At 32.9% G+C, this 20,337-nt stretch overlaps 7 protein-coding genes across 13 annotated transcripts; 2 read left to right on the top strand and 5 right to left on the bottom strand.

Annotated features, from left to right (window-relative positions):
* Positions 1–368: 368 nt before the first annotated feature.
* On the bottom strand, positions 369–8,568 carry LOC108732296 (neurexin-4). 2 transcript variants are annotated; one of them, XM_018462995.2, is made up of 13 exons: positions 8,351–8,568; positions 7,948–8,052; positions 5,217–5,413; positions 4,622–4,763; positions 4,351–4,554; positions 4,133–4,299; positions 3,895–4,071; positions 3,676–3,837; positions 3,396–3,612; positions 2,596–3,285; positions 1,156–2,526; positions 938–1,075; positions 369–868 (listed from the first exon to the last, which is right to left on the bottom strand). In XM_018462995.2, the coding sequence occupies exons 1-13, from the start codon at positions 8,400–8,402 to the stop codon at positions 678–680; spliced, it is 3,813 nt and encodes a 1,270-aa protein (XP_018318497.1). In that variant the 5' UTR covers positions 8,403–8,568; the 3' UTR covers positions 369–677. The 2 variants fall into 2 exon arrangements, with proteins under 2 accessions (XP_018318497.1, XP_018318496.1); XM_018462994.2 differs by lacking the exon at positions 5,217–5,413 and adding an exon at positions 5,886–6,082 and having other exon boundaries at positions 8,351–8,567.
* Positions 7,005–8,040, bottom strand: LOC112904292 (L-aminoadipate-semialdehyde dehydrogenase-phosphopantetheinyl transferase; the record flags this gene model as incomplete). Its single annotated transcript, XM_025973941.1, is given in 2 exon segments — positions 7,005–7,807; positions 7,948–8,040. A coding segment is annotated over 1 exon segment (719 nt), but the record flags the coding sequence as incomplete, so codon positions are not given.
* A 715-nt stretch (positions 8,569–9,283) lies between the features above and the next one.
* Positions 9,284–11,789, top strand: LOC108732299 (alcohol dehydrogenase class-3). Its single transcript, XM_018463007.2, has 7 exons — positions 9,284–9,464; positions 9,530–9,773; positions 10,472–10,692; positions 10,761–10,977; positions 11,211–11,477; positions 11,538–11,676; positions 11,738–11,789. The coding sequence occupies exons 1-7, from the start codon at positions 9,444–9,446 to the stop codon at positions 11,760–11,762; spliced, it is 1,134 nt and encodes a 377-aa protein (XP_018318509.1). The 5' UTR covers positions 9,284–9,443; the 3' UTR covers positions 11,763–11,789.
* Positions 9,724–16,229, bottom strand: LOC108732298 (A-kinase anchor protein 17A). Of its 5 annotated transcripts, XM_018463006.1 has the most exons (8): positions 16,129–16,229; positions 15,142–16,046; positions 14,745–14,952; positions 14,626–14,685; positions 14,372–14,549; positions 14,100–14,312; positions 12,019–12,860; positions 10,823–11,010 (listed from the first exon to the last, which is right to left on the bottom strand). In XM_018463006.1, the coding sequence occupies exons 2-7, from the start codon at positions 15,909–15,911 to the stop codon at positions 12,076–12,078; spliced, it is 2,214 nt and encodes a 737-aa protein (XP_018318508.1). In that variant the 5' UTR covers positions 15,912–16,046; positions 16,129–16,229; the 3' UTR covers positions 10,823–11,010; positions 12,019–12,075. The 5 variants fall into 5 exon arrangements, with proteins under 5 accessions (XP_018318506.1, XP_025829725.1, XP_018318508.1 ...); XM_018463004.1 differs by lacking the exon at positions 10,823–11,010 and adding an exon at positions 9,724–9,811 and having other exon boundaries at positions 15,142–16,184; XM_025973940.1 differs by lacking the exon at positions 10,823–11,010 and adding an exon at positions 10,166–10,295 and having other exon boundaries at positions 15,142–16,184.
* Positions 13,036–14,092, bottom strand: LOC108732302 (protein SON-like). Its single transcript, XM_018463012.2, has 3 exons — positions 13,917–14,092; positions 13,346–13,693; positions 13,036–13,263 (listed from the first exon to the last, which is right to left on the bottom strand). Exons 1-3 carry the CDS (start codon positions 13,917–13,919, stop codon positions 13,147–13,149), a joined length of 468 nt encoding a protein of 155 aa, XP_018318514.1. The 5' UTR covers positions 13,920–14,092; the 3' UTR covers positions 13,036–13,146.
* LOC108732300 (mitotic checkpoint protein BUB3) lies at positions 15,897–20,243 on the bottom strand. Of its 2 annotated transcripts, XM_018463010.1 has the most exons (7): positions 20,191–20,243; positions 19,776–20,064; positions 19,646–19,715; positions 19,134–19,590; positions 18,879–19,018; positions 18,677–18,819; positions 15,897–15,956 (listed from the first exon to the last, which is right to left on the bottom strand). In XM_018463010.1, exons 2-6 carry the CDS (start codon positions 19,974–19,976, stop codon positions 18,686–18,688), a joined length of 1,002 nt encoding a protein of 333 aa, XP_018318512.1. In that variant the 5' UTR covers positions 19,977–20,064; positions 20,191–20,243; the 3' UTR covers positions 15,897–15,956; positions 18,677–18,685. The 2 variants fall into 2 exon arrangements, with proteins under 2 accessions (XP_018318512.1, XP_018318511.1); XM_018463009.1 differs by lacking the exon at positions 15,897–15,956 and having other exon boundaries at positions 18,282–18,819.
* LOC108732246 lies at positions 16,942–18,183 on the top strand. The gene is made up of 3 exons (XM_018462937.1): positions 16,942–16,977; positions 17,698–17,908; positions 17,959–18,183. Exons 1-3 carry the CDS (start codon positions 16,942–16,944, stop codon positions 18,075–18,077), a joined length of 366 nt encoding a protein of 121 aa, XP_018318439.1. The 3' UTR covers positions 18,078–18,183.
* Positions 20,244–20,337: the final 94 nt, after the last annotated feature.

The following is a 20,337-nucleotide window of genomic DNA, read 5'->3' as shown; positions in this document are numbered from 1 at the left end:
TAAAAGACAATTGTAAAACTAATACTTTTATTTTTATATTAATTGTATTTTACAAATTACTTGCATCTCTAAAAGATACAGACATAAAATTATAAAAAATGTTGTACAAAACTGGACGGAAAAAAATAATTATCAATCAATACTTATAATAAATAGAACACAATTTCATATTTATAAATATTTTACAAAATTCATTTAGTCTTAAGAATTATCTTTTGAGTACAGCAAAACGTATAATGAAAAAACGAACTATTTTGAATCAAAAATAAATTGTTAAAAGGTAATACCACCATTTTTACATTAAATTATATTTATAAACTATCCTAACTGAGATTCTTACACAAAATCTTGAACTTAAACAACAAAAAGACAAATACATACTTTATTAACGTGCTACTTTATCACTATAATTCAATTTTTTATATTTCATTTTATAATAAAGCAACCCTCAGTCGTGAAACGGTTTTTAATAAAAGAATAAAAATACGTTTTGTAATTAACATAAAATTGATCTCCAATAGGCCTTTTAAACAATTAAGTTTTCATATTCGAATGTGAGTGCACTATTATTTAAACTGCTTTTTTTTAAACTTTGACTTGTACTCTTCAGTGTTCACTAAGAACGATTAAATTATTTCCAGACAGTAATTAATTAAAAACAAACTACGTCAACACAACTAAATGAACCATTCCTTCTTTTTTTGTACTTGATGTCCTGTGGTTCCTTGGACAACTGCAGTGTCCGGATCGAGAGCGCTTTCAGCCCCCACGTCTTCTTGCGTCAAGTATTCACCCTTGTGTCGATGAAGGTATCGTCCTATAAGGATCGCCAGGATTATTATTCCTATGATGACCACAGCCAAGACACCTACAATTAAAATAAAACAAATTAAAAATATTTAAATAGTAATTAACGTAAAAGTTAATAATAACTTACTTCCTAAAACGGCTGAGTCCGTTTCGTTATAAGCCTCCCTCACTTTTTCTTCGTCTAATTCAGGGGAGGGTCTAGTTTCAATAATATCAGGAGGATGAGTGATGGGTTCAACTCCACAAAAGTCTTCGGTAAGAGGCGCTGAAAAAAATAATAAAGAATTATACAATATGGTATTTATAAAGAAATCGTCAATACGTAATTAATTTATTTATACTTACTTCCCAAAGACTTAACATTGCCTGGTCCTTTTTGTTGAAACAGTAGTTTCAATGGGTAAATATCATCGAATTCTACCCTCGAAATACACCCTGTAAACCCTTCAGCCATCGACTCGTTTCTTCCAATATACATGTACTGTATGTTATTAAACTGAGCGTCCGCGGAGACTTTGATGTTAAATTTAAACTCACGAGGTTCATAATCGTCAACTTGCATTACCATTGTGGCTCCCGAGTCCTTACGCGACAGCCTCAAGTCATGGTACTGTCCCAGACCGAAATGTTTATTTGGATATATTACTTCTTGTCTTTCAAAACCAAAATCGAAAACAACTTTTAACGAGCCAGAATTCGACACTGAAATGGTCATGTATTCGCCTGAAATATTAGAAAAGAAGCCGAGTAAGAAGCCTTTGGGGTTGGTCGTAGTCCATCCCACTCTAATTTTTTCAGAAATGGTTGATCTCCAGGAGCCCATAAAGTCGTATTTTACCAACGAACTTTGACGCATATTAACACCAATTTCGTCAGCACAAATGGGGCCTTTAAACGCTGTCCAGCGACAATCGCACCAGTAACCGTCGTATTTTTCGTGACACGTGCCGTTATTAAGACAGGGATTGCTCTGACATTTTCCCACGCATCCTTCTGAGATGCCGTACAAATTACGCCGAGCATAGCTTCTTAAATCCACTAGGTTACCGTTAAGCAAAAGAGATCTTATACATCCTGTAAATCCGTCTCTGTAATCAACCGTGGCGCCTACAACTAGTGGTGATGTCAAATGTAGGGCACGTATAGGACCTGGAGGTTCGCGCACTTCTGATTTGAGCGCCCCATCGACTACCAATCGAGCCCCTTTTCTGTTACGTTCAATAGCAACTAAATGCCATCTGTCGTCTGCAAGCTTATATGAAGTTTTGTAATTGATGGTGATAGGGCCCAGTCCTGCTTGATACTGGAATTGCAGAAGATCGCCGCCCACTATGCTCAACTTTATGAAATCAGTGCGCCCCTTAGCATGTAAAATGACAGCATTTTCTATGGTGGTTTTGAATTCTAAGTAAATATCTCCACTGTGTCCCATATCAAAAGGTGGCAGATTTATGGTGGCGTCAGAAATACGGAAAGTTATGACGTTATCGAACAAGTCGTCGCCTTCACATATTAACGGCCCTAGGGTGTAACGACCCTCTTTTTCATCCAGGGCATTGCCCGTATCTCCAATGCGAATCTGTTTCACAGGGAGGTGTTCTTTTTCTGTTATGTCGCCCGTATCTTCGGCCCATTGCTCCAGACCTGCGTCGCAATTGCACCACTTGGTGCTGTCAAGACAATTGCCTAGGATGCCACATTCACACTTTCTAGAACCTGAAATTATGGAAATAAATAATTAAATACAAACATCAAAGCTTGTTGAATTGAAAATAAATCATATACCTGGTAGTGCTCCGCCCCAGTAATCCATATTCTGATTGTTACTGGACACCCACCACGAAAAAGGCCTGAAACTAGCCTCGTCTGAAGGAGAATTAAACAGTCTGGAAGCCCTACAGCTGTACTGAATCCTTTGCCTGCAGGTTGCCGACCTGTTGACCAAAGCCCTGATTTGATCATCACTGGCCTCATAAATAATATTCTGTTTATAACTTCCAGGCTCCTGGAAACCATCTACGGGCGTGGTTTGCTGATTACTGTGTTGCACCATAGTAATCACCCTTCCATCTGCATAGAATTCACATGTGACTGGAAAAGGTGCCAAAGGGCCACTTCCATCCACGTCGATCTTTATGTTAGCTTTTTGGTTGACAGAGTGCACGTTTTTGTATCCTTGACAAGACAGAGGGTTTAAAGTCGTATGACAAACTGCGCCCCCATAACCAGTGCCTGCGCAATCACACAGGAATTCCATCGAGTTCTGTTTGCAGACGCCCCCATGTTCGCAGGGGTTCGGATTGCACTTATCAGTCATACGACATGTGTCGAAAGCTACTTCGCCTTTGCAACAGTACTCTTCATTAGTCCAATCGGTTGGGAGCTTATTATTTCCATCGATACTTATAGTTCGCATGCACCCAACGAAACCAGGAATTTGGACATAGTTGGTACCAATCTGACCAGTTACACCGCCTTAAAGAAATAAATAGAAAAATGTTTATTAAAAAAAGTAACAGGCGCCTATAAAATAATTATGCACATCTGAAAATTGCATAAGTTTACAAAAAAATACAATTATTCACCTGCAATCAAATATAATCCCCCAGTGACAATTTTAATATGTCTCACAGTCCTCATGGGCCTGTAATCGACACTAAGAACTAAAGAGTTTGTAGAAATCGTTAAAACAATTGTGTGCCACCTTCCATCATTGAAAGTGCCGTCGAAATTATCCAGAACTACTTTAGGCGAGTCTCCAGTGACCAATTCGACTTTGATTTTACCGAATTCCAAAAATATCTTAAACAAAAAAAACACCCAGATTATAGGATACTTCTAAAACTCCTTATTTTTTTTACTTACAGCAACGTGTCCTGGCGACGAAAAGCTGTGGTAAAGCATCAAAGCATTCTCTTCGAAGGTTCTAAAAGAGAATGAGGCATTCATTGAACTTATCCCCTCATAGCCTTTCAATTTAGCGAAAGAATTCGCTGTAAGAAACGTGACTGCAACCAGAGGAACGTCCTAGAGAAAATAGAGCATTACAACGACATTTTTAAATAAGAATATTTCTTGACTTACAACACACGTATAGTTAGTATTTATTTTAGTAAATCTTAGAGATAATCCATAATCGAAGGCCTCTTTTACTTCCTGAATTAAATTGCTAGAATTGAGATAAATATTTTCCAAACAACCCGTGAAGTTCTGTGTTATTACAAGACCCTCCTGAATGTAAGGCACGCCTCCAAAAAATAACTGGAAAAAATAAATTAAGCCAATTTAAGCACAGAGACTGGAAACTAGAAAATGTACTTACAGCTCTATTTAAATTCAATCGGCTAAATTCCCCTTTAATTCTGCTATGCACTACTACCCTATCAACTGAGAACAAAATATCCCTCCTATTTCGAGAAATAACCACGTCATGCCATATGTTGTCGTCCAACAAACTTCCAACAGATAGACTTGTAACTATACCAGATCCTATAATATTAACATTAATAATCTATTATCAAATAAAAATTATATAAATACCCAAGTCGATATTAAGTAACATCCTGTTTTCCTTAAGTTGCAAAGCAATGTAATCGCCCTGCGTGCCTCTGCTGTACATGAGAACACCGTTAGCACTTGAAGTTTTAAACCTGAGTCTTATTGTTTCTCTAGAAGCAGCAATAGGATCCCTCAGAAGGTCTTGAGCGAGGAGGGACGAGCCATTAAAATTTAATACATCAGATTCTACAAAATACAATAAACAAGTAATATTTATTTTTCAAAAATATTTCAATAAATTAAAACAACTTACTATATTCACAACCAAACAATTCCACTCGCATCGATATGCGATCCCTCCACCTAGTAGGATTAATTCGTATCCATTGAGCTATTATAGGCACTTCGAATTCATTTTTATAAATCGAATCTCCATCGGAATTTCCCTTGAACATCTACAAAATTGATAATTATTAAATCCCAAGTAAACTTCCCAAAACTAAATACTTTTTAAAGCACGTTAGTTCTAAGAAAGTGAAAACCAAGGTGCATTAAGTGAAAGGCTGTGTAACAGTATTAGCATGCCTTTAAAAGAAAAAACAATAATATACAAGATAATCCCAAATAGGCTCACAAAGTTGTAAGACTTCTCTCGTCATTTTCCCCTAATATGCTACATTAGAGTTGCACTTAGATCATCTTGTATTTTAAATATAAAAAAAAATCAGTCAAAAAAAATGATTACGTATATACAACTACGTATTAAAAAAATAAACTTAAAATCTATTTCTCCTTTACCCCCTGCACCTTGTTATTATTCCCAAACAATATTTTAATTTTCAGTATGTAATACATAATAAGTTCGAGATGGCTTCGAAAGTAACGCAAACTCAAATCTACTCAAGCACCTCAGCCTCTCCCGTGGAGTCAGTATAACTTCTCCAGCCTTGCCCATCGTCTGAGTATTGGACTATGTACTCCGTCACGTACTCCTGGGTACGAGAACGACCCTGGGTAGCTATAGAACGTACTTCGAATCTACCACCCAAGTCGAACGTTAGAAACTGATAGTAATTAGTTTCGAAAGGGCTCCAGGCGGAGTCCCCTGCGACCAAAAAAAATTTATGAAGAGAAACGTTAGTAGATAGTTACGAGAAAAGAGCAACAGCATATTAATGTATATACAGATTAATGGAAAATACCATCCACCTTAAATTGAAATGTAACAAATAATAATTAAACAGAAAAAGGTAATTAAGAACAGAAAATTGTCTACTCCAAGCACATAAAATACAAACAAATGTGCAATTGCAAGTATACATGATGCGAAATTTACAGGAATAAAGTAGCAAGAAATAAATATAAAATTGTTACATACACAAAAAAGAGGTACTAAAAGCAAAACTACAACTCTAAATTAAAGCGAAGATTATTATTCTTTTTGTTAGTTTGTTGTGTATAAAACTGTGTTAATAGATATATCTTTTCAAAAATCCACGGTATTTTTAATTAACAAATATTCACATAAATTTGTTGACTGATATGTTAAACTTTATTTTAGAGGGACAAATTCTCACCCTAGTGTCGCCCCCCGATTCTTTATAGTCAGTGTAGTCAAAACCATTAAAGCCATAGCTGATACTATATTCCATGACATACTCAGAACTATGGGGCCTGCCCTGGGTCCATATTCTTGTTACGTTCATTACATGGCCCAAATCAATTATCAATTGCTGATCGAAGTCACTACTTTGCGCTGTCCAAGCATTACCACCTAATTGATTGATTATTTAAAGATTACTTAAAATAAATAAACAAAATTTAAATCGTTTTACTTTTTAATACATCATTAAACATTTAGGTGGTTTGCCAGTGTTATCATTGACGAAAATATACATATATTTATAATAATATTCATCACAATTAAAAATTTAATTTGAACGATTCTTAAAATTGTAAAGGATAAATCAGAGTATAAAATATCTTAAAATGCAATAGACTTTTTTTGAGTTTAAATTCTCTGAAAACCTTATTGGAGAATATGTACGCTATTACTACATTTTCAAAAGAAATAAATCAAAAACGAAAAGTGAGAGAAGATCTACGATAGCAATAAATTATGAATTGTAGCAAGTAAAAAAATCTACAACACGGCATTTACATGCAATTTTAGTGCTTTACACAAAGTGGTACAACATAAAAAGATGGTACAAATAGGAAATCAATGCTCTACTTTTGATAATACACACAAACTGCAAAAATTAAATTTCATAAGTTATACACAGGAATTTAAGTTGAGAACTATTAGTTAGATCTTTTTTTGCTAAAATTACAAATTGTATCATATTAGGGAATAAATATTTTTTAATTTCTCTTGCAAATAATGACATTTTTGTAAAAGAAATGAATAAAAAACAAGAACGTTATCATTATTATTTATTAAGTATTTATTTTTGTTTACAATTTAACGTTAACAAATATTTAAACTTATCTTTCTTTTACAACACTTATCGTTAATATTAAATACCAAGAGAGAAATTAAAAAATATCTAAAAAGTAATAACATATTCACAGTGCCTATCTAACTCTTTTCAAGTTTTTGAAAATAATCAGTACAATAAATTTCATCTTCTTCTAATAAAGGAATTGCATCTTCAGTTAATGTATCAAAATTTAACTCTTGAAACAAACAATCTTTTTTGTCACCCGTCCATTCATTAGCATTTAAAGCTACCGCAACTATGTGTTTATTGTTAATCAAACTTTCTTCAAAAATCCAGTTTTGTTTTTCATTTTTCACATAAAGTTCTGTATCAGTTATAACGTTTTTTTCAGAAAGACACGGAGTTTTTATTTTGAAACTTAAATCCTGCAAACTAATTGTTATACCTACACCTATAGCTTTCACATAACTCTCTTTGAGACACCAGTGTCTATAAAACGATCCTAATTGTTCGTCTTCACTTTTACAACTTTTAATTGTTATCCATTCGCTTACAGAAAATTGCCTGGACATAATTCGAAAGAATTCACTTAAACTTTTACCACCTGTGTATTCTACTTTCATAATGTCCGCCCCTATCATACTGAGCCCCGCTTCACCTGCCAAAACCGCGAAATCTCCCTGATGAGAAACGTTAAGAGCAAGTACCGTTTCAGGAGAAATTACAACAGGTTTTCCTTTATTGTCACGAGAAAATTTAATCGAATTATAAGGGACTTTGGTGACATCATGGACAAATTTACGCATCATAAGTCTACCAATAAGGGAAGCTTTGAAGTCGTTTTTAAAAACAAATTTTGCCAGTCGCGCCTTCTCTTCTGGTTGTATACAAGACGTTGCCAATTTGATATCTTGAACTGTGGGCTGCCATTTAGAAATATTAAAAGTCCAACGGACACTTTTGCTTGACATTTTGAACTATTTTTTTACAAGAAATGTATCAGCACAAAGAGCTAACAAATGTTCTACACTATTGATCCACTTAGACCTCAAAACCTATACAATGAAAACTGTATTAAAAAAGTATTCCTATGTATATATCTTGTAGCACAAACTATTTTTAATTAAATTGGTCATTTGTTATTGTGCTCAAACTATTTTGTTGTAAGTTTAAAAACATTCTTAAATTATCATACCATACAAAATAGCATTCCTTGGGCCTCTGTCTCTCATCCATGAAGTGGCATTTACAGCAGCCCTTTGCATCAAGGGGTTGTTACAGTCATAGTAATCATACAAATCTATAATAAGACAAAAGGATTATATAAAATAACCTCAAGTAACAACATCGAATATCGATTTATTACAGAATAATCAACTACTTTAATTAATTTATTGTTAACCAAAATAGTACTTCATATTTTGGTAGCACATATCCTGAAAATAGGGTATAAAAGGTATACATCTGGTTCAGTTTAGTATTAACTCAAAAAATAAATTAAGTTGTATCATAGTATGGAGCAATTGTACACCTTAATTAATTTACAATAAGTAATTAGCAAATATTACAATAGTTGACATTATGTTTTGATAATATACCTGCTCTAGATGTTGTATAAAAGGTGCACAAAACCAGAAGCCACTTTATCATATTGAACGTAAACTATCTTCTCATATTCAAAATTTAAGAAAAAATTAATGATTCCACATTTAAGTAATTAATAACTTAACCCTAATTTGATGATTAACAGTTGAGTAACGCTAAATGAGTGTCATTATTTTGACGACGCCCATTTGTTGTTGTTTGCTAATTCTATGGAAATGAGAGTTTAAGAACCAGAAAAATAAATGTAAGTATAATGAAAGTGGTTAGATATACGATATTCGGATAACTTTGTAACCTTAATATTATTAACAGATAAAATATCAAATATAATGAATATTTCAACGATAAAATTAATTAAACTGCAAAATTGCTCTTCTGATATTTGATAAAGTTCAATTCATTTCATTGAGCATATAAAAGAAGTAAAACATGCCATACCATTACGACCTTTACCTGACCATATTTAATATATCAATTTTGAACTTCTGCTAATAATAATGGTCTTTTAAAACATGCTTCTATCTCCTAGGGCTCCCTCACTGAACGATCTCGCAGTCCGCAATCCCATAACGATGTACCAAAGCCTTTAAAAGAAAAATATTGGTTTATTTGTAGTGTTTACTAGAAGGGGTTCTTCCCTATTATATTTATCTAAATTTAAATGTTGTACCACAAAGTTAACAGGAAAACAAATGTTAAGTGACTTTTAAATAACCTTTTGCACCCCTTTATTATATGTCTACAACCCCATGAGCTAATGCAATCCTCTGTTTAATTTTGACCCAAATTACGTTTTCATTCAACCTTTTGTTACCCTTTTTTACAAAAGCCAAGTCATTATACGACCTCAGCCTCGTTATTTCCTACATTCATTTAAATAATTACCCAGTTATATAAGGTCACACGGCGGTAGTGGTGGTAACCAGTGCGGTGCCGGCGTTTTTGACATTGCCTATATAATTAAAAGCAACACACCACTTTCATATTTTAATTAAATTTTTGCTGTTTTGCAGCTACGATTTTATAAACGTCAGACTTAGTTCAGCATTTCCTTTTCGTGTTAGAACACTGAAGGAGTACATAACCATGTCTGGTACTGTTGGGAAGGTAACAGTTTGCTTTTTCTTTATTCTGTTGCCTCCGTTTCTCTAATGTTTAATTTGTAACTGTAGGTGATTACCTGTAAAGCTGCAGTTGCTTGGGGGCCCAAGGAAGACTTAAAAATCGAACAGATTGAAGTGGCACCCCCCAAAGCTCATGAAGTCCGATTAAAGCTTTTATACACTGCTGTCTGTCATACAGATGCTTACACTTTGAGTGGACAGGATCCTGAAGGGGTTTTTCCTGTGGTTCTGGGTCATGAAGGGGGTGGAATTGTAGAAAGTGTTGGAGAAGGAGTCACCAATGTTAAACCAGGTTAGTTGGATTTTAGATATTTAAAGAGGTTTCTTGAGCTAAAATAGAAAAGGATCACATATTTTAACAAACTTATTTAATTATGCAATAGAGTATTTCTCAAAGTCTATCAAATATTATTAGAAAAATAGTTGCAGTTTTAGGAAGTGATGGATAACCTTTGTTAATAGGTTATCAAGATAAAATGGAACAATATGTAATAAAATAAAAGAGATTGCTCTAACAAAGTATTTAATAAATCACTCTTGTTGATAATGATTATCAATACAATTGTTAAATGATAATTAAATATTTTGTTAAAACTCAGTATATTGAAAACTTATTTCATCACAAAAGTTTTATAGTTTTAATATTCAGTGTNAAACTTTTATTTATAAATTTTATTGTTTTGCTTTGAGATAAAACATTTATTTCATGAATAATATTGTCATTCATGAACAACATTGTCATGCCTGTACTTCTTTAATGGACCATGAAGAACAATCAATATTACATTTTTTGCTCTTAATGATTCATGATTGCCTGCAAAAATAAAAATAGTCAAGGTCTTGTCTTGTCTATGTATAAATTATTTATATGTATTTCCTTCAGAAATAAATTCCTTTACATTAGGTAACATATTTCAATTATTTTCTAAAATTACATTTTAATGCTTTTTAAATGTAATTTAATGATATTTTTGAACATTTCTCTTATAGGGGATCATGTTATTCCCTTGTACATTCCCCAATGTAAAGAGTGCAAATTTTGCAAATCCCCAAAGACAAATCTTTGTCAAAAAGTTCGTACAACTCAAGGAAGGGGCGTCATGCCTGATGGAACAGTTCGATTTTCTTGCAAAGGGAAAGAATTGTTCCATTTTATGGGCTGTTCCACATTTAGTGAATACACAGTTGTGGCAGATATTTCAGTGGTTGCAGTAAGTGGAAATATATTTTTCAATTATTGTAAGTGCCCTTAAACATCCTTTTGTTACCCAATAAATAGGTAAATCCAAAAGCAGAATTGGACAAAGTTTGTCTACTAGGATGTGGGGTCTCAACCGGCTATGGGGCTGCTTTAAATACAGCTAAAGTTGAACCGGGTAGTTCATGTGCTGTTTGGGGTCTTGGGGCAGTCGGTTTAGCCGTTGGTTTGGGTTGCAAGGCTGCAGGAGCAAAACGAATCATTGGAATTGATGTTAATCCAGCCAAATTCGAAGTTGGTAAGTTATACACTCAGAATTACACTAAAAATACTAGGATAATAATTAATAAGTTAATATTTAATAATTCTGACGTCAGATATCTGAACGTTTATATTACATAATAAGAATAAGAATCCAAGCTTATGATTCTGATTAGATTGAACATGAAAGTAAATATTTGGAATTTGATAAACCATTCACAAAAAAATTAATAAATGACTTCCATGGTATTTTTTTTCTTTTTTTTTCAGCTAAAAACTTCGGTTTCACCGAATTCGTGAACCCTAAAGACTACCAAAAACCTATACAAGAAGTGCTAGTTGAATTAACCGATGGAGGCTTAGATTACACTTTCGAATGTGTTGGAAACGTTAATATAATGAGAGCTGCTCTCGAGTCGTGCCACAAGGGCTGGGGCGTGTCAACCATTGTGGGCGTTGCTGGTGCAGGACAAGAAATTAGCACCCGTCCCTTCCAACTTGTCACCGGACGTGTATGGAAGGGGACAGCCTTTGGAGGTAATGGCTAATACAACATTAATTTTTGTTGTAAAATATTAAAAAGTTTTTTGTTCTTAGGATGGAAAAGTATTGATAGTGTGCCGAAATTGGTGGACGAATACGTGAACAAGAAATTACCGCTGGAACGTTTCGTTACCCACAATTTACCTTTCGAAAAAATTAACGAATCGTTCCATTTAATGCACAAAGGAGAGAGGTAATATTTCAGTTAACATTCAATAAAATTGCATATCTAATATTACCTTTGTTAATTTCAGTATTCGTGCGGTTTTAAAATTCTAAATATACTCAAATATGGATATTCCGTCGTAAAATATATTGTTAAGCACTAAATATCACTATTCTTTTGTTTTTCTTTTTGATACACAACCTTATATTGTTGCTCTTTATAAATAAATGTTTTACGTGCCTTATTATTGAAATTGTTTACTATATTTTTTTGGGAAATCCAATTAAACCCCCTTGGAAGAATTGTATAATTATTTTACTTAAAGAAATACGAACGAAAAATAATAAAATAAAATACATTTTTTCTTACCTTAATCTATTTGTCATTAAAAATTCTTATAATAAAAGATATCGTCATTCCTTTGGACTAGTCCTTATTAACAGGAGACTGGGACCAGCTTCTCATCCTTGTCTCATTCTCTGCTTCTCGAGGCATAGACCACGACTTTGACCTCGAACGTATTTTTCGCATACTCCTGGGAGATATGAACTTTGAACTATCCACAGAACAAGACCTTTTTTCTTCTAGTTCATTTTCTTTGTTTTTACTACTGCATTGTTTTTCTTCATGGGCAACCTCATTGCTTTTGCTTCTATTCCTTTGAGTCTGAGGAGTACGGCTAACAGATGATTTCCTAGATTTTTCAGAGTCTTTGGATCTCGATCTCTTAGAGTAAGATCGTTTTCTAGACGTGGACTTCGATCTTCTAGAATAGGATGGTGATCTCTTTCTATACGAAGATCGCGACTTTCTGGAACCGGATCTACGTTTTGTAGATGAATGTGACCTTCGCGAATATGATGGACTTCTTCTAGAAGCCGAGGAAGATCTCCGCCTTCTTGAAAAAGATCTTCTGGACCCACTTCTTCTTGAACGTGAGTAAGATCGCCTCTTGGAGTTTGATCTTGTCCTTCTCGAAAAAGACCTGGATCTTCTGCGAGACGGTGATCGCGAATAGCTACGACTTCGTGATTTCGATCTTGAGTAATCCCTATGATAACGATCATCGTGTTCATGCAAAAATTTCTGGAAATACTTCACGTATTCTTCTTCTTGGGCTAACTGATAAAGATTCTTTCTTTGTTTCGCGCCCCTGTTTCGAAAATTGTAGCCTCGGGAACGCCTTGGAAAAGGACCTCCTACAGAAAATCCTACAAAAAATTATTTTATGATCGAAAAGAAAAAGATTAAAATAAATTTTAAATTATAAAAGTTATAAATTTTAAATCTAGTTGTATTATCTCTTTTAAACCTTAACAACTGTAGTGCATTCGTATTAAAATGGAATGTACTGTAGCTGATTAAAGATGAGTTCCTCAAAANCCGACTATCTAAAGTTGATTACAGAATACTGCTTTTCGAAACATTTTACAATATTTATTTAATTACAGTTAATGTATAACAAGCTACATCATTAACAATAAAAAAAATTCGCATTTAAGAGGGCGGTAGTAGCCCCAACATTTGCAAACATGTTTGGGCAGCGTCCTTTTTCGCATGTTTTTTATTAAAATTTGGAGTTTTTGGTTTATACTCAATGCCATTCAAAATTACCTTAAAAAAACGTTTTAAAATTTAAAAGGGAACCAGAATGCCAATTAAAGTTCAATCCATTAAGCTTGTTAATCTTGCTTACCTTAAACATAAACGTCTTTTTATGATCCGGTCCATTTTCATCGCAAAGTTCGTAAATCGGGGGCCCTAATTTTTTCTTTGCAGCGTATTCTCCAAGTAGAGACACTGGATGCTTACTTTCCAGACTTTTAATAGATAGTTTCGGACTAGGATTCCCTTTAACAGGCTGTTTTTTTCTCTGTTCTTCAGTAGTAACAAGGCCTTTTTTATTTAGTTTAACTTCAAGTAATAGGGGCTCCAAAGTGCCAGTTTTCTCTTTCCCTAAACCTTCTCCTGGTCGCCAACCCATTTTCTGTAGAAGATGCATTCCCATACCACCAGATACAGGAGCAGCATTTTGTAACTGATCCTAGTTAAAAAACAAAGAACCAAAAAATGTATTATATATATAGATGGGAATAATTAGGGTAATTTCTTGAAAAAAAAAAAGCTTTTACTTTATTCTGAAAAAACAAAATTGTAAGGTAAGTAACTCACTCTGTTAAAAAAATTTAAAGTTTGTAATTTTTAAATGGCAAAAGACTGTTCAGTTTTCTTCTGAAAGAGCCTTCCACGTTGCTGTTGGTACTTACCATTTGAGACCCAAGTTCACCAGATCTGGACCACGAAGACCTGACATATAAATGCTCTAATTTCCTGCAACAAATTCTCAGGTGGTCGGATTTTATAAATCAGAAACCAACAGTATATTGTTGGTTACTGGTTTATAATATATGAAAAATGAGAGGTTTAAGAGAGTAAAATAAATTTTAAACCTCTAGAAGGTCCTGCCATGTCCCTAAGAATTTTTCTTCCTCGAATTTGGTATGGTAGGTATCCATGCATGGGAGTCCTAATGGTAGGGGGATAGTAACCTCCTACTGCATAAGGATTTGGTAAAATACCATCTTGATACCTCATCCATTCTGGGTAGGGATAAGGGACTTCTGGAGTCTGTATTCCCACAGGTGGCTGTTGTAATGTTGGCCCTAAAAATTTAACCTAACGTTTGTTATATAATTTTAGGGATAAATTACAATGCCCAAACCCTTTTCCTTTTTTCGTTTGAGGGAAGAGTCCGAGCTTAGACTTTCACTAGACGTTGAACGTAGACTTGGTCCGCCACTTAAAATGCTCTTCAAAATAACTCTGCCTTCAATTGCCTTATGAAGCCTATCTCTTTGCTGTCGTACTTCAGATTCAAAAGTTGATTTATATTTATTGAGCTACAGAAATTAGTTAACAATATAAGTACATAAATTAAAACATATAATTGACTAGTCATTACTAAAATATAATTACCTCACTATTTCCTTCTTCCATTCTTGATTGACGAGATGGTTTGGTTTCTTCATACTTCACCTAAAAATTTAATAAGAATTGTGATTTATTTAGAAAAATTTTTTAGATAACTTAACAACCTTAATCCTTCTAAACAGTTCTTCTACGAGTCTTATTGCCTCTAGTTTTCTTTGAGCTTTTAATAATTTTTTTTCTTCTTTAGCAATTTTGTTTGTGATTTCATCTGCTCCATTTATTTTTAATTTTGCTAATATTTTTTGTTTTCGTTTCCTTTCCCTTTCTTGTCTTCTCTTTTCCTTTTCAACTTTTTCTGCTTCTTCCCTCTGCCTAAAAGTTAAATCTACACCTACCAAATTACAAGAGGCAGAAATTTACTCTTCAAACACCACCTACATCTTAATGAGAAATTAATTTAAACAAAAAGCTTTTTTTTATACTTGCTATATGCATTAAAATACTGATTATTGCAAGTTAATTTTAAGGATACAAATAAAATGAAAATTCTATCATAAAAACCTTTCAAGACGCGTCTGTTCTTCCCTATTTTTTCTCTCCTTTTCTTCTCGTAATTCTTTTTCTTTCATTTTAGCAACTAGTCTTTCCCTAACAATTTCACGCCTTCGAATGGAAGCATCACTTAAATGTTTAGTCTTATCAAAGTCCACTTTTATATTAACAGTGATACAGTCATCATTGTCCTTTCTTAACAATTTCATGTTACGAAAAGCGTCCATAGTCTTTGAGAACCCTATATAATCCTTAAATTGCACATACCCCTCAAAAAACTCATTTTCATCAAAACTGGATACTTGCATTCCGGTCATGTGTGCCTTCATGTTTTTTCTGTAGGGATCACAAATGGGAATGTCTATATGGCGAATCCTACCAAATTTTTCAAACACTCGATAAAATATTTTCTCTGAAGGAATAACTTCACCACTGTCTATTAAATACGGATGGACAAACCATTTACTTGGCAAATTTGAAATATGAACAGTGTCTGGACGTTCTCCAGGCTTCATTTCATTCATATCATTTGACTCGCGAAAAAATGCATCCCAGATATGTCTTGAAGGAAAATCTGATTTGGCTTCAGCAGCTCTAACATGCATTAACTCACTGAATTCTTTTAACTTAATCATTTTGTTGTTTAAACGATCAATCACATATTGGAGTTTGTTTTTGTTATCAATTTCTGCTTCAAACCTGACAAATTCTAAAGAAGTCTTTGTCACTTTAAGAACAGTAAACTCTTCGGGCTCAATAAGTTTTCTAAATTTCTCCATGACTTCCCAATTTGAAATTGTTTTGCCCACGGTTCTTCTTGGTAGCTGAAGAGAAATATTCAAACGTGCAATAGGTTTCAAATACAATTTCTGTGGAAGATACAGGGGCACCGCATCCGATGTATTACGACAGCTCTGAAAAGCATTCATTGTGATAAAATCCGCTCATTTAACAAAAAGTGAATAAAAATATTTTTTAAGAACAAGATTTCCTCACAAATGCCTTTCAAAGCTTTCATCTTTATCATAATTTAAAAAATGTTTATAGTCAGCCATAACAATTTGAGGTTAATACACTATATACTGTATATACACAAGAATAAAAAAATGAATAAACAACCATAGATTAATTAAACATCAATAGTGAATAGAGTATACTATACGGTAGTCATCTCGATGTTTTGATAATAAAATGAGGTCAAATTTAAAATTATTTAGAAAATAAATTTTAAATACATATTTACCAACTAAAGAGTCATAAATGAGATCTGTTAATATTCTTCAAATATTACTATAGGATCTTTTGCTTTGAAATTGCCTCGAAACTTTACATAAACGATGATACAAAATAGGGCCCCTTTAAAAGCGTTTCAAAACATTTTAATGTAAAACACGAAATATTGATCATCTAATATATAAACAAGGCACTTACAAGGGAGACAGATCCTTGTCAGCTTCCTATCGCAACTAAAACAGAACCCTGTGACTGTAACTACTTAACAAGCAGATTCTATTAAAACCTAACTTGTATTAAATGTATGCCTCCATTCCACTGTCTTGTATTAATATTAATTTTTTAAGAGGGATATGTTCCTAAAAGAAAATTTGAATACGGGAAAATATACAAATGCTACAGTTGTCAAGTCGTTTACGCAAGGTGCATCGTTGAAGTCACATTCGTTCTCATACATACAGATACATTTAAATGTGAAATTTGCAAAAAAATCACAAAAAGCCCATAGCTCTGAAAAAAATTACAAACGCGATATTTGCGACAAATCTCTCGCACAAAATTCACATTTAAAAAAAGATGTGCGATCTCACGCAGGGGAAAAACCGTTCACTGGTAATGTGTGTCACACATCATTCACAGAAAATAGTACAGTCAAGAAACCTTTTCGAGATGTTTCCTAAAAAAATTCTATACAACAACTAACTCAAAATGTAGAAATACCATAAATAATATTAATTTATTTTTGCTTTAAAACTTAAATAAATTAATAATATAATAAAATGAAATGCAATATTATATACCCAAATATTACTTTATTTTGTCTTTTCCTTATTTATTTTTGAAACATTGTAAAGTGAAATTTAATATTGTCTTGAATTAAAAAATTGATAAAAAATGTATTAAGACGGAATTAATAAATAATATAAAAGTTACAGTTGTTTTAAATATAAACTTGAATGTTTCCAAGATAAAATTTAAAGAATTGGTGGTTGTAACATCTGTACATGGATGAAAACCGCTTATTAAACTAAACAGTTATAATGACTTCTTTTTACAATAAAAACTTTTCAAAAACTTCAATTAAAATAAATTGGATGGTTAATATAAAATATTGTAATAATAAATAATCCACGTTTTTTCACGACAGTGTTTTTCATGCTGTATATTGATTATTTCGTACTAATCAATATTTTGCTTTCAAGAACATTTAATTCATGTTCAGTTCAACACACTTTAAACCAGTACATTAAATAAAATGCTCTTAATTTATGCAATGATAATTGCCCTAATTAAGTCACAAGTTGTTAAAAGATGTAAGTTTGTGAAGTACAGCCTTATATTTTAAATTTATCACAATTAAATTTAGGTTTAGCCATTGATTGTTTTAAATGCATGTCTATAAACAACAATTACAAGCCGTGTGAAGATCCATTTCACAATAATTACACTTTAGATATATATGAGTCCCCTTGTCTAGGAGGAAAGAAAGGCAGGGATGGTCTATTTCCTGCCACTTCTTGTATTAAAATTGCTGGCAAGTTTGGTAAGTAAAGTACAAGAAAAAAACACTGCATATAAAAAACTTGTTTTAAGACGACAACGGTGATACTATCGTGTTACGGGGTTGCGCCCTTGATAGCGGCACCCTTACAACTGACACAGAAATTGTAAGAATGTCGCACTGTGGTGGTTTTTTTTACGACGATAGGTGAGTATTAAGCAAACTGATATTTAAAACAACTTTAACTACAGTTTATTGAATGTACTATATAGTAAAAGAGTATATTATTTTAGATATGTCCGGGGATGTGTACAAAGTTGTAATGACGCAGACGCTTGCAATTCTGGCTTTAAAATCAAAATAGACGTTATAACATTATTTTTGGCATTATACTTGCTTTTAAAACCAAAAATGATAAATTATATTGCATGTTAATGAAAAAAAAAAATTAAATACGAATATTTGCAATAAAAAATTATCTAGTAATGTTTTAAATCACTTTATGTTAGTACTAAAACCGTAATGACCTATTTTTTTGTTGATAAGAGAATTCAAATGTAGTCATTTTAGTTCTTTAATTGATAAATAAATATCCAAAAAACAGCATGCTACCTACGCTATGTTTCAAACACATATGAATATTTTCATTAAAATGATTATTACCGAACACAAACATTAAAAAGGACCCTTCAAGGGAGGGTTTTCAAAGTGGTTAATATTAACATATTTCTTTTATAGAAGGATAACTCTCGTCATGAAGTGATTTAAATAATTCAATAAATATAAATAAAAAATTTTTTGATAAAAAACCTGATTAAATTAGGATGTTGTGCTGTATTTTGGTTTTGTTTCCTGGTCAGTCACTGTCCTTATGTACACTGCGTCCTCGGGAAGGGTATTTGGAGGGTTGTCTTCCTCCAAAAAGTAGGAGCATGCAATTGCCAACACAGAACCTTTAGAAAGAATCGAAAAATGTTAGGTACAATTCAGTGAAGTGTATAAATGTATTTACCATTGTGACTAAAACTAAGGGAAGTAACTGAGGTGTGGTATTGGTGAAATTGACACAATCTTTTCTTATTAAAACCATCCCAAATATTTACATAACCATCAGAACCTCCCGTTGCAAAAGTATTGTATGTTGGGTGAAAACTAAGAAAAAAAAAATGTACAATGGAAGTAATAAATAACATTTACAAAGTAATATTCTACAAAATGTTAAGACAAGAAAAAATGTCCTTATGCCTCTGGTACATCCTTATATTACCTGATAGCATTAACAGGATATATCCTTTCAATGCCATCTTCTTTAATTCTGTGACACTTAAAAGCATATTTCTTCTTTTGTATTTCTGGATTTGTGTCCAAATATTCAACAGCAACCCTGCCTTCAATACTGCTCAAGACAAATCCTTGTTTATTAGGGAAACATCGAATAGCTCTTGTTTGGTATTTCAAACTAGACTCTCGCTTCTGAATAGTGTAGGACATGTTTCTGATGTCCCAGACTAAAATTTTACGTCCTGCCGTACCAACGACAAGCTTCTCACCACAAACACTCATTGTGTATACTTTGTCCCCTTGATTATAGCTACCACTGCAAACTGAAGATCTGGGGTCCCACAATTTTAAATGATGGTCCCAACTTCCTGTTAGGATTCCATTGACTTCTTGACAATACTCTACACATCTTATAGCATTATTGTGACTTCCAATGGTCTTCTCTGATAACATGATTAATTAATTAATGACATATATCAAAACTATTTAAGTATTCACCTGTTGTAGTGTTAAAATCAAAGGTTTTAAGGGTATTGTCCAACCCTCCACTGTATGAGTGCACAGCATCCTAACAATAAAAGATTGTTAGAAAAAAAATTAGCATTACAGTACATGAAGGAAAACTTACAGTAAAGCAGCAATCTAATACAGGAGCATCATGAGCATATTTATGCCGTAAATTATTTGCCATGACATCGTAAAGTCTTACACTACCGTCCCAGGAGCTCACAAGCAAAAACTGATTGGTATTCGGTCCAAATTTTACAGAAGAGACTGCATCTTCTGGTGATGATTTTAGTTTATATTCAGTTTGGGATTTAATGAGCATTTTGTTGTTTTATAAAAATAACGCTGCGAATAATAATGAAAGAAGACTAGAAATTATCTAAATCCACGTTTAGGATTACTTTTCTGCTCTGAAAAGAGAAAAACTATAACTGACTATAACCACACTTATAAAAACACAGATAACTTAGGACAAACACAAAATTTAAGTAAAAAAAACTTCTTTAGGAGTTAGTAGTTAATAGTTAGGTACTAACTTAAACACAAAATCCACAAAATATAATTTTAAATTTGTCGAAGAAATGTTCGTTACTTTTTAAATAATTCAATAATTACAATAGTTTTTTTAATATTTTAAAAACTCATAGAACTGAGAACACTGACTTAATCTGACTATGACTACG

This window comes from Agrilus planipennis, unplaced genomic scaffold (genome assembly GCF_000699045.2).
Source record: "Agrilus planipennis isolate EAB-ADULT unplaced genomic scaffold, Apla_2.0 scaffold30, whole genome shotgun sequence".
Lineage (NCBI taxonomy): Eukaryota > Metazoa > Arthropoda > Insecta > Coleoptera > Buprestidae > Agrilus > Agrilus planipennis.
This window is presented reverse-complemented; position numbering and strand designations above follow the sequence as displayed.